The following is a 13,656-nucleotide window of genomic DNA, read 5'->3' on the forward strand; positions in this document are numbered from 1 at the left end:
TCACAAACTAAAGAACATAATTTAAAGCTATACTGAGCTCAGTCTACATGAGTAACCACAATAAGGTGCATTCCAGGAAGCTGGAATTGGCATGTTGTTACTACAGTTCCATCCTCTCCTATGTGGAAACAGTTTTTTTCCCTTGTTGTGTTGAAGTCCTGTCACATAGCCAATAACACAAACTTGTTTAGCACTGTGTTTCCTTCACACAAGGTATATATGTAAGCATGTAATTACCAGTTTTCTTATATTCCTGTACTGTTTAGCCTTGCTTACGTCACTTAAGTAACTTAGGTATAGTACTAAAGTGACTAAAGAACAGAGACAAACACAGTTGGTGTGTTTATTAGTGTAAGAGTTACTCCAATGTCTTTACATGCTTAGTGTAATATCTGCAAAATGTCTAGAAGTTACTTCAAATTTCTGCTGACCTTTTCCCAAGCAAGCAGTCGTATTTTAGAACTCCAATATAATTTTTCCTAACTTTTATCCAGCCATTGCTTTCCATGCATTTTACTATGATATGAAAATTAACTCTCAGACTTTTTTCAGACCATTATTCCATCACTTTAATGAAGTCGTCCATATTAGTCCTCCTAAACTCAGCAGCACTGTTGTGTTTCGATAACTTGAAAATAGTTCATAGTTACCATTACAGTTGTTCTTCAGTTCTTGAGTGCAGCTGCTCCATAGTAGCTGTGTGTGGTCTGTGAAATGACAAAACAACCTATCATTTGAATAAGTGTTTCAGTGAGCAAACCTCATTGAAAGCCTTTGAAAAGAGGATGGTTCCTCAAGTATGGACTCAAGACAGTGCCATTATGTCTTTGTCCGTTGAGTGACCCCATGCTGTTCACTTTATCCATCATGTTTTACAGCCCTGCAGTACGTCTGCACTGTGCGAGAAACATATCTGTCTTAGTCAGGAGTATAAAGTAATGGGTCAAAGCTGAATAATATGGGGTCCAAAGCCATAGAGAGGGGTTCGCTCATGCCTGTGTGGTGGTTGTGGCGTTAGTGACGGTCCCATGGTTGCTAGAGTGGGATTCAGGGGGTTTCCAGGGGCAATTAAAACCACAGCACTCCCCGGATTAACTTATCAGTGGGAGTTTTTAGTGTTTCCATGGTAACTGTGGTATATTGGGCACTGTTGGCCTTACCACCTCCAGAAGGTCTCATATGCGGGATAATGATTTGGCTCTCTGAGAATCAATAAAGGCCTCCTGGCCTTGGGAGATGTGTTTGTGTTAGGGTGGTAAAGTGAATTCTGATTGGGTTTCTTTGCTTTCTTTTCTCCTTCTTCAGTTACATTATATTGAGAAACTTATTTAGCTGTGGTGAATGGAACCAAAATTACATAGAAAAACAAAGGGGGTTTAACTTCCAAATTTAAAGAGAATGATAATGACTTCCAAACAATATGAAATTTAATGTTATTTCTGTCTTACTGCATTAAACTGTGGAATGAATTTTGGTGCTGCTGCTCCAAGGAAATTTACTGGAACAAAACATAATGTCAGACTTTGTGTAACTTGCTCCTCTCTATCGCTACTCGCATTACCAGCACCTTTCAATTCAATTAATTTACTTCATTACCACTGACTGATGTTTTGATTTCAAGAACTGGAGAATGTCTATCTCAGTCTCACCTGTCATGCTATGTACTCTGTGTCCTCTTGGTTGCCATTATTGTTTATATCTCCCTTTTTGTATAATTAATACAAGGATACAAGGATACAAGGAAGTTTATTGGTCATTATACAACAGGTTGTATAATGAAATTAAAATGTGGTTCCCTCTTGGTTGATTTATTAAACATGGCATTTCTCACATCAGTCTGTGTGTCCAAAACAGTCCTGTAGGGCTGCTGCAGCCTCATCTGTCCACACCGTGACTGTTTATACAGTTGGTTTGACCCTTTTTGTCAGCTGGATGTAAGTAGGCAGGAGAAGCAGGGAGATGTGGTCTGACTGGCCAAAATGAGGACGAGGGAGGGCTCTGTAGCTGCCAGGAACATTGGTGTAGAAATGGTCCAGTGTGTTGCTGATGACCTCATACAATTCCTGGAGTGCATTTTTTGAATTTGCATCCGGTGGAATGTAAACAACAGCGACATTCTCTAGGCAGGTAATATGGCCGACATCTCAGCAGTAAAAACTACTAACTAAGTAATTGCTGGTTACTTCACCTGTAATTGGTAAGGATCTGTGTTTGCTTTATATTTCAGATGTAAAGAGATATTCAGCTCATTCATATCCTCTGCTCAGGCTGAATCACTTTCTAATTTACTTTTGTTTCAGTTTCTTCATTCCAGTGTACCAAACAAGGTTCAGTGCTTTATTTCCATATTTGGTTTAATCTTCTTGAGTTTAGGAAAGAAATGTGATAATCAAAGTGTATATGGTTTGGCTGATCATTGTTCACTCTTTTTCTCTGTCTCTCTCTGTCTTCATCTCAGACTGAAGAGGTTGTTGTAGATGAACCAAGAGGAAGGAACCAGTATGTGCCTTTCACCCTTATTAGAGAGAGGGGGACATATGGGACCGTGACTGTGAACTTTGAGGTGAGAGGGCAATTCACATAAAACAGGCAAGCCCCAGACACTTTACTCACACTACTCAAAGAGGGCTGGCAATGTTATAGTTACTGACAATGGCAGTATATCATCGTTAAAGGCAAAATGTAAGCTCCTTAGGAAACAAAAGCAGCCTTGTTTTTAGCTTGATGTTTTTAGCCTAACCCTGTAAGATTTTTTGAGTTTATCTAATTGGTTTTGAAAGGGTTTCATAAAGCCAAAAGGAGCACTTTCTCAGCCCAAAGTCACACTAAGATTGGAATTATGAGGTTCTCAAACAACACAAGCATTCATTTCATCCACTAATTTAAAGGAACAGTACACCCATAATACAGAAAAGAAAGTATTATGAATTTGGTGCAAATATATACAGTTTGCTGGTGTTCTTCGGCAGGAAATAGTTCCCAATGAAAATGTTCCCCTCTGATGGCTGTGGATTATGTCGGGTATCCATGTCATTGTTTTTGGAAAGAGCTGTTGTTGTTAAGTTTTTCATATGTAAATTTTTTGTTTTGAAGTAAAGGGAAACAGACTGGAAAGCTCGCCAAATCACACAGAATCTATCCGGATGGATAGATTGCCCTCAAAGAAAGTGGGAAAACAGCCTTTGCAATTTGAGTAGACTGTTCCATGAAAAAATGCTGCCTATTCCTGCAAAATAATTTAGAGAAGAAAATGTAAACATATTATTGTAGCTTTTTGGATAGGTTAATGCATAGTAGGTACTTTAATCATTGGTTTCCCAGTGCTATCACTTTGCATGGTGAGTTCTCAACATGTAAGATGTCCTGAATGATGAACTTAAGGCAGCAGTCTATTTACAGCATGGATATGTACGTACCTCTTTGGCATATTAATAATAAATGAAAATGCATGTACATGGGCATATACATATACAGAGGCTTGTGTATCACTTCCTTCCTGTTCAGATCTTTGGAGGTCCCAACCCTGCCATTGAGGACCTCAGACCAGACAGAGGAAACATTACCTTTACCCCCAGGAAAGCTGTGGAGGTCTTCACTGTCCTCATCCAGGATGACCAGGTGCTGGACAAGCTCCTGGACAAGTCATATGTCATATATTTTTATATATCAAATTAAGCATTGTGAGTTTTGAAACTGCTGTCTAAGATGTGCTTTTTGAATGTGCTTTTCTTTCTCTGTGGTCCAGATCCCGGAGGATGATGAGGTGTTTTCAGTCAGGCTAACAGGCGCGGCAGGCGGGGCCCTCCTCAGCCCCAACGCCAACAGCGTCCAACTAAGGATACGGCGTAATGACAGTCCGCTGCGGTTCTCCCAGTCCATTTTGGCAGTAGAAGAGACTGACGGAGTCGTCAACCTCACTGTGACCCGTGGTCGGTTGACAGAGGGTGGGCCAGTGGTCGGCTCCATTGACACCGAGGTCGAGCTCTTTTCTATCAATTCATTTGTTAAGTTTTATGTTTTTTGCCTTGGTGTTGGTTATTCAGATCTTCGTAGTTTCTGCATCCTGTGAACTGTAGAAATGGACTGTGTGGATTTCGAAATAGGAATATTAAGCATAAGAATAAATAACTTCTTTATATGTATCTTTATTGGCTTCCAAAGTCGAGCTCTTTAAGTGCGTTTTTCTAATACAAGGATACAAGGATACAAGGAAGTTTATTTGTCATTTTACAACAGGTTGAATAATGAAATTAAAGTGTGGTTCCCTCTTGATTGATTAATTGATTGTATAGAAAATAAAATTATTAAACATGGAAGAGTTCAGATGGTGCATTTAGTAGTCTCACAGCCTGGGGGAAGAAGCTGCTCTGTAGTCTGGTGGTACGGCAGCGGATACTTCTGTATCTTTTGCCTGACGGCAGCAGGGTGAACAGGCTGTGGCTGGGGTGGGTGTTGTCTTTTAGGATCCTTTTGGCTCTGCGCAGGCACCTCACCTCCCCGATATCACTGATGCTTGGTAGATGGGTGCCAATGATGTTTTGGGCGGTTTTAATCACTCGTTGCAGAGTCTTCCTGTCCTGGGCCGTGCACATCCCATGCCAGTTTGTGATGTTTCCAGTCAGGATGCTTTCAATCGCTCCTTTGTAGAAGCTGACAAGAACTTGGCGTGGGAATTTTGCTTTCTTAAGTTTCCTTAAGAAATACAGCCATTTCTGGGCTTTTTTAACCAGGGCAGAGATATGTGAAGTCCATGACAGGTTCTCTGTTATGTTGATTCCCAGGAACTTAAATACGTGGGCTTTTGATTTTAAACTGATGATTAAATAACACAGGACACGACTTTTTTAAAATCTGTATTTTTCTGGGGCAAAAGCAATGAGCTCACTGATATAATGTTATGAAAATTTCTACAATTTTTTTTTTTTTTGCTTTACACAGGTTTCTGTCGATTACATGGTGGTGAGCGGTGAGGGAGCAGCCAGCGCTACACCAGCTGTGGACTTCATTGACCTACAGCCGAACCGCACAATCACGTTCCCGCCATTCCACTATGAGGTCATCCTGCAGTTCAACATCAGTGACGACGATGTGCCAGAGATCGCGGAGTCCTTCCATCTGGTCCTGCTGGAGGAGACAGTCAGAGGAGACGCTGTCCTGGCTCCACCCAATGATGTCTTGGTCACCATCGAGCCCAATGATAAGCCTCACGGTGTCCTGTCAATCAGCATTAGCACACTCTTTCAGCCTGTCAGCATCAATGAAGATCTGACACAGAGGTGAGAATCTTATGAGCGCCTATGAAAATCCTCGGAATGAGTTATGAAGACAAGGGGGATATTTGATCCTTGATTTCCTCAGTCTGACATGGCATTCTTTTCTGTGATAAGGCATATGACAGTTTTAAGAAATCCTCAAGGCTATTATGCTGTCTGAAAAAGTATGAAAAAATGTGGAATATGATTTAGATAATTTCCTGGTGTGGGTAAGTATAGAAAAAGAGCAGAGAGTATGGATAAATATTTGTGTTTCTAGCCTATTGCTTGCTTAATAGTTTTCTAAAAAAGTTTAATTAAAAATTCACAATAATAAATTAATCATACAAGCAGCATATTTTGATTTTGTTGACATTTGGAGCACACTGCTAATTATTATTATTTTTTTTTTCAACTGAGTGGGCAGGGCAGAGCGATTTAAACCACTGTCCATATTATAGCATGCAAAATCAAAGGTGGCACATTCCGTCTACAAGATGGGAAATGCAAGTTTTCTGAGAAATGGGTTACCCAAATAAGATATAAAAAATGGTTGGTAAAGGAACAAACAGAGCAGTACAGTGCAATCTGTGTATGAAATCATTTAATATCTCGAACACGGGCGAGGCAGCCCTCACTGGTTATATGAGGGGGGAAAAGGCACGATGATCTTGTGCATTGTCAGCACCCGTTGTCTCATCATTTTTATGTCTCATTGTTTGTGATGAAGACATCAGCAGCTGGAGTATTTACATCTTGATAAACATAGAGCTCAGTAGTCTGAGATGTAAAACACAGTCTGAAAAAAAAATCCACCAAGATTTCTGGAAATGTCGGTCTGGAAAACTATGGAATTTTGGAATGTAAAATGTGCATGAGCACTGATTATGGTTTTGATACAATCAAGTCATATTCAGACAATCTAAAAATGTCTTCTCCAAAGTAGTATACACGCTTAGCAATTAAAAGCCCGGATAAAACAAGGAAGATGACTCAGTTGCTCCGCAGTTACCAAAATAGCTGACATAGCAGCCAATAAAGTACATCTAGTTGGTCATTGCTCTGCTGAAACCTGTTATTATTTATGTAATATATTAATTTGTAATGTAATTTTTCCTTTTTTTAAAAGCTGAGGGCAAAGAACAGCTCATTTATAAGGTCATCATATCTTCAACTGTCCTTGTCTTCCATCATTGCTCTAGATTTGATGGTATCGTCATTGTAAGGAATGGAGGCAGCTATGGTGATGTGTCTGTCAACTGGACCATCAGTCGAAACTCCAGTGACGAATCCCCAGTGTCAGACGACTTGAGTCCTGAGGCAGGGATGCTGAAATTTGGTGCTGGTGAGAAGAAGGCCATATTGCCGTTATACATTGTGGCAGATGATTTTCCGGAAGAGGCAGAGGCCTTCATTCTCAAACTGCTGCCGGATACTGTCACAGGGAGTGCCGAGGTCGACGAACCTATGGAGGTAAGAAGAAATGATTTAGACTTTCTACATGCTTTCTTTTTTAGATTCTGAGATTGGGCGAGAGGAAGAGGGCGGGAGAGGGAGAGAGAGAGAGAGAGAGAGAGAGAGAGAGAGAGAGAGAGAGAGAGAAAGAGAGAGAGAGAGGGTACCCACACTTTGTTGGAGAAATCTGCAGGGAAAGGCTGCACTTGTGAGGGGACCCATCTGGAGGATGTGGTTGTGTGTGAGTGTGTGTGTGTGTGTGTCTGTGTCTGTGTCTGTGTGTGTGTGTGTGTGTGTGTGTGTGTGTGTGTGTGTGTGTGTGTGTGTGTCTGTGTGTGTCTGTGTGTGTCTGTGTCTGTGTGTATGCGGGTGAGACTTACTGTAAGGTACAGTGGCAAACTTGGCATGTTTTGCCGAACTAGAGCCTTTAGTCTGTCACTTTGCTCCCTGGGTGTTCCCTTAATGTGGCTGAATCAAAACAAAGCAGAATCAGCAGGCATACTCTGTGTGTGTGTGTGTGTGTGTGTGTGTGTGGTTTTTAGAATGTGCGGGTGAAGTGCTGAGAGGTTTTTTATAGCTTCCATCTTTGTCCAAGCCACTGCTATTGGCTATGTGTGAAAGGAGTGGGCAGATCTGAGTCTTGTTTATGTTAAAGGCATTAGATTAGACACACACAGACTCTGCCATGGTCACATACGTACAAACACACAGCAACACACAACCCCAGGTTATGAGGTTACAGGATCTGTTTGCCATGTGTTTAGGAAGAGTTGGCTGGTTAGAAATTCCTTTAAGGATTAACACATGACTTTAACGGTTGGACAAGTTAATCAGTTTTAAGTGTCATTAATGTTACAAATGATTTATCACACACTCTCAACTGTAAATCAGCTCTTGTGAACATGTCGGGCCGTGCATTAGTCCACTGTAGGTCTCAGGCAAATGAATGCGCTTCAGTTTAAATGCTTGTGAAAATGACTCTAGCAGACTTAGCTGAGTTAATTAAAGAGGATGCCTCGCTAAAATTAGTTCAGGGCTCTGTTTTACTACTCTGAGTCTGATATACTCTCTTCTTCCTCTCCACTTTATGTTTCTTTCCTCTCCATTCCTTCTTCTTCAACGAGGATGCAATTTTAGCAACACAATAAAGACACTGATGAAAACAAAAAGAAAAACCAAAAAGAGATTGATCAGCATCACACCATTTACCTTGTGGTCCTCAGTCTCCATTTTTACTCCTCCCTCTTTCTTTTCCCACTGTTGCTCGAAACAAGACTCCTCGAACAAGTGACATGAAAAATACAGAGGATGTTTAAATCATTCTCCCTCTTATCAAACTGTCGAAGCTGCTTTCTCTATTCTCCTCCCAGTTTATTTCTTCCACTCCTAACCTTCCCCTAAAGTCTTCCTCCGCTCTTTCCCCAGATGGTGTTCTACATTCAGGACAGTGATGACATCTACGGGATGTTTCGCTTTCACCTGGTCGAAAATCAAAGCATCCAGAGCCAGCCTGAAGGCCGTTTTCTGTCCCTCAGCTTCCTGCGAGAAGGTGGCACACTGGGTGAAGTGTCTATGACCCTCACCGCCCTCTACATTCCTGCAGGGCCAATAGATCCAGCGCTGGCCCGTGACCAGGTCCTGAATGGTAGCAGGTCCATCAGTGTGGTGTTTTCTCATGGGCAGGAGCTGGTCCACCTCATTCTGCCAATCAGGAATGATGCTTTTCTGCAGAATGGAGCTCATTTCTTAATACAGGTAACAGGGATGAAAAAGCATCAGATGTTATTTGCCCCCGTTTTTCGTCATACCTTGAGCAAAACCTTTCTCAGTGTAAGGGCATTTAGGGGAATTTTGCCTGCACCTGTATGAATGCATTCTTTTGCATTTGTGCTTACGCCGTTGGCGAAATCAATGCCATCCAAAGTTTAAGTGCCTCATTTGTATGTGTGAATGGTTTGGACATGAGAGCTCAAGTCTGGTCTGTTGCTATGGGAATAGACCCAACTGTCCAAACAAAACACATCACCTAGTTCTCGCAAACAAACCAAAAAAACTACCAAAAGGGCCGGCTGCACATTCAGTATGACCATAACTGTGCCACACATTTAAATTTAAATTCTTTAATACGTCTTAGACATACGAGGCACAGTCATGCTAATTGAATTTGACGAATGAAAGAAGTATAAAACACTTTTAACAACCTGAAAGCAGAGCAGTTTTCTGAACTGAAGGCATTCCACACAGCATTTTGTTTTCCATCGATACTTGTGAGGTTGATCTGCTTTGCTGACTTTTTTCAAACAGTTCTACAAGTATTTTAAATGGTGCTCCAGTAATAGAAATGTGTAATCCAGTTTCAGAGCTACTACTAACACCTTGTGCACAGAGCACACACATTACATAATAATTTTCCAAAAATCTCTTTTTTGTTATTTCTCCTGCATGTGCTGGATATTGACTGAGGGCTTTTTCTCTCTCTCTCCCAGTTGGATAAACTGGAGCTGGTTGACATTGCGCCCCCGATTCCCTCGATCAGCCCAAGGTTTGGGGGATCCCTCAATCTGACCCTGCCTGTCACCCCAGACATTGCCAACGGGGAAATCGGCTTCACCAGTAACACCACTGTGGTGGTTTATGAACCAGAGGACGGCAATAGTACCATGGTAGGATGTAATGTCTGTTTTCAGCAGTGATACAAATGTATAGTGCATAGTATGCTGCAATGTATAGTGCATTGTATAGTTTGAATAGTATATATCCATTATAGGGAATAAAAATGTCACCATAAGTTGATCATCCACTTTACGTCTAAAATACAGAGGAGCAAGTCAGTAAAAAAAATTAAAACAATCTTTTTCAGTCAAGAACGTTCGAGCACCATCATTTGTTTTAACATTATGCTTTTAGTCATTTTATAAAAGGGGGGGTCACTTTTTTATTTGTTGGAGATATATTTTTTTTAGCCCTAACCCTAACCCTAACCCTTTTGTTAAATGAATCTCTTCAGTTTATATAGATCAATTAACAATTACTGTGAAGGCAAAGAGAGTTTTCTCACTGTTGGCAGTTAAAAACACTTCCCAGTCAGAAAAATCTCTGTAATCTGTGTTCACAACTTAAATTTATCTGTGTGTAGGTATAGCTGGTTCATTTTTATTATGTTTGATGCAGGTGTCCCTCCCCCTGCGGCGTGATGGGACAGATGGTCAGGCTGAGGTGTTCTGGAGTCTTCAGCCAATTGGAGCTAACCGTGACGATGTAACCCCTGACGACCTGGGGCCTTTTAGTGGCTCTGTGGTTTTCATCTCTGGACAGAGTGCCGCCTCCATCAACTTCACCGTCATGCCCGATGATATCCCAGAAGTTAATGAAACCCTGCTGCTCACTCTGGACAGGTAGGGACAGTGGGGACGCTGTAACATCTCTGGTCAGCCTGTATGGAGTGTTTTTAATCTGTCATGAAGACAAATAAAACTTGATACTATACTTGCATACATGACTACAATAGCTCCTAAAATATCATTTAAAGGCAGTGTTAATATTTCAGAACAAACTTATGTAATGAGAGAGTCTAGTGAGCCTGGAGGTGCTGCGTGGGTGCTGCTGTATCTCATCCCTCCTCCACTCACTTCTGGTGTTTCTTATATTTTGGAGGGGTGTGCATGTGTGTGTGTGTGTGTGTGTGTGTGTGTGTGTGTGTGTGTGTGTGCTAGTGGTAAGTTCTGATGAGAACGGCGGCTCTCTCTCCCTCCCATCCCTCTCCTGCAGGGTGGAGACTGAGCGCTTTATAGTGTACTTTGGGTAAGTGGAGGGTGGACTGAACCTGGTCCCTTTGTGTGCCATGAATCAGGACTTTGTTTTTTAGAGAAGGGCCCACTTCAGGATTTCTGGGGCCTTTGCTTGATGTGGGGATGAGGGGGCTTGGGGTTGGCTGGGGGTTTCTGTGGTGGTGTAAAATAGGGAACCTAAAGGAGTGTGGTAGTGGGGAGTAAATGGGTAATCTTCTTTATGTGTTTCGCCCCAATTTAACTAGGCTTGATTGTGTACTCTTGTAAAGATGTCAGTGTTTGTATGCATGCAGTGCCTTGGCTGTGACTGTTTGTTTGGAGTGCTTCATTCTGTCCTCCTTTTGTCTCTAATTTACCCGTTATGTGGTGCTTGTTTGGCTCTGGTTTTCTCAACACACACATACACACACACACACACGCATACACACACATACCCCTGCAGCGCAATAGAGATGCTGGCGCGGCGTTGATTGACATAGTTAATAAGAGTGGTCTAAACAGCATGCCCTTAGCATATGGGAGCCATAATGAATGAACATCAGTCTTTGGAATGCATTAATCAACTGAAAGGTTAAGCTTAAGACATTCTGTCATCTTATATTGCCCCAAGTTGGCAGAAGCTCAACACCTTTGGCACAAGAAGCCTCCATATGCAAACTTCTAATGCACCATGTAGGCAACATCGATCTTGCCATCTTCACTTACTCCAAAAGGAGTCCCATCTTATGCTTCAAAAATAATTGCAATTTTTTTTACAATGAAATCCATCTACTTTATGGGGCTCTATTTGTGCCAAGATTATGCTGATACATGTGGCATTGTGTTGCTGTATATGGTGCTGTTTATGTATCTTGGTCTTTGGACACTGCGTTACACTGTTGCCTGTGTCTACCGTTGCATTTGTCCATTCAGCTGTTTTTGGTGGTCTATGTCTCCTGTATAAATGCTTTTGTCTGTTGTCATCTCAGGTGGTTAACAGTTTATTAGCTTTTGTTAGGGTTTCTTCATTGCTCTTATCTGTTGTTTAAACACCTAAAGACATACACAAAAACCAAAATGACACTAGACAACTGGAAACAACAATGCACAAAGACAAAAATATAGCAAAAATGTAACAACAGAATATACAGCATATACCAACAGCATAATTCGGGCACAAATGGAAACCCATATATTTCATTGTTATTGCTATCAAAGTACATAATGTCTATGTAGTGGGTGAACAGTAATTATTAACTGTAATGATCTAACACTGTATATGTGTGCATGTGTGTCCCAGGAGTAACGTCGAGAACCAGATCCTGAAAGTTGGCTTCACCAGCCGAGAGATCGTCATCATGGAGAACGATGACCCCGGGGGTGTCTTTGAGTTCTCCCCGTTTGCTAGAGGTCCATGGGTCATCAATGTAAGTCAAACATGGGACTTGCAATATGACTTAAGCTAACGTGTCTATTGTAGCATTCATTTGAGTCCTCCTCTGGCTGTGCATGATGTGAAGGGATAGTTATATCAACTCCTTGATATGGTTATTGTTTCTGACGTCTATTCTCCTGCTCATATAACATCTCTAAACCTCTCTTGCAAATGTAAAGGAGGGTGAGGCTGTGGAGCTGCGAGTGGTCAGGGCTCAGGGTCAGCTGTTGAAGCAGCTCATACGCTACACTGTCATGCCCTCTGGAAACACCGAGTTCTATGGTGCTACGGGCATCCTGGAGTTTAAACCACGAGAGAGGGAGGTGGTGGTGGCACTGGTGGCACAGCCTGACGGGGTGCCAGAGGTGAGAATATCATCATTGTCTTTGCCCACATTTTAGAATATACATTTTCTTTCTTTCATCATAGTAAATCATTTAGTCATTTAGTGACACTCTCTCTCCAAAATTATTTTTGGAGAAAAAGGCAGTGGGTTGGGATAATTATATTTACCTGCCAAGCAGGTCGCACTTGTCTCAAGAATTTTCTCAACATTAATATGTTAAAATAAGGCAGAATGCTTGGTTTGGTTTGCATTGAAAAAATATTAGAATATATTGAACAGCTTGTTAAAATGGTTATTTTTTGTAGTGTTCCATTTGATTTAAAAGGACATAGTCAAGATAACATGTAATATCTACTTTATCCAGTAGTTTATAATGAGGATGTACTGACAGTAGCAAAGTTCAAGATACTTGAAGATCTATTTCAAATTCAGTGTCTGGTACCTTATTTTTGTGTGTATTTTTGTCTGTGTATGTGCATGCATGTGTGGATGTGTGTGTGCACAGCTGGACGAGACCTTCTCTGTGGTACTTACCAGCCATAGCACTCCGCCCAGTCGTCTAGGCAACCACAGGGAGGTCAACATCACAGTGCGAAAGAACGACGACCCCTATGGGGTCATTGAGTTCATCCAATCTGGACTGGTGGAGGCCATCAATGAGAGCAAAGGGAGCGAGACATACCAAGGTACTCTGGAGTAGCCCTCCTTTAGATAATAAAAGTGCACTTTCATGTTAAGTGCCATATCATTGAAGCTTGAAAGGGACTATAAAGAAAGGACTATAGTATTGTTAGCATCCACAGATAAAACTTGAAAGAAAAGAAAGAAAAGGTTCATGGCCAGATTGTTAGCTATTGAAATGGCATTATGCATGGCTACATTTGAAGACTGGCAATCTGATAGGAAATTCTGTCTCATGTGCATGATATCTTAAAATGCAAATTTGAGCTCTGTGTACCAAAACAGAGAAAAATACATTTCACCATCAGGAAAGCATTGCATGAAGGAGACATGATTAGAAATCTTATCTAATAATCTGACACTGATGACCCATGTTAGATTACAACGCGCAAAAGCACATTTCTGCTGTGAATGAAGTTTTAGTTTTTAGCTACAGGTCTAACCATGACCAAAGCTTAACTTTAACCAAATTGATTTAAAAACTGTAACGCTAACCTTAAGTAAGCTGACTTAGTTGCAGTCAGTAGTCAAGTTAGAAATGGCATTCCAATTTTGGGCTATTGTTACATAGAATAATCCAAAGCATGGTGGAGTAATGTAGTCTTCACATAATGTGTGCTCACCACAGGTAGTCTCTGTTTCAGACTTTGTGCTCATTTTATAAATTTAATGAGATCATGTTGTTTTGCTTTTCTACCTAAGACAGCATTGTAGTGTGCA

At 41.2% G+C, this 13,656-nt stretch overlaps 1 protein-coding gene across 1 annotated transcript in view; it reads left to right on the forward strand.

Annotated features, from left to right (window-relative positions):
* The window catches only part of adgrv1 (adhesion G protein-coupled receptor V1), a 152,239-nt gene that overhangs the window by 17,610 nt on the left and 120,973 nt on the right, over positions 1–13,656 (forward strand). Inside the window, exons 5-15 of the mRNA XM_030059593.1 lie at positions 2,459–2,563; positions 3,505–3,618; positions 3,746–3,976; positions 4,939–5,276; positions 6,455–6,725; positions 8,133–8,462; positions 9,194–9,370; positions 9,879–10,102; positions 11,775–11,901; positions 12,089–12,274; positions 12,761–12,941. Of these exons, the coding sequence (XP_029915453.1) occupies positions 2,459–2,563; positions 3,505–3,618; positions 3,746–3,976; positions 4,939–5,276; positions 6,455–6,725; positions 8,133–8,462; positions 9,194–9,370; positions 9,879–10,102; positions 11,775–11,901; positions 12,089–12,274; positions 12,761–12,941 (2,284 nt within the window). The remainder of the gene's footprint in view (positions 1–2,458; positions 2,564–3,504; positions 3,619–3,745; positions 3,977–4,938; positions 5,277–6,454; positions 6,726–8,132; positions 8,463–9,193; positions 9,371–9,878; positions 10,103–11,774; positions 11,902–12,088; positions 12,275–12,760; positions 12,942–13,656) is intronic.

The sequence above is a fragment of the Myripristis murdjan genome, chromosome 9 (assembly GCF_902150065.1).
Source record: "Myripristis murdjan chromosome 9, fMyrMur1.1, whole genome shotgun sequence".
Lineage (NCBI taxonomy): Eukaryota > Metazoa > Chordata > Actinopteri > Holocentriformes > Holocentridae > Myripristis > Myripristis murdjan.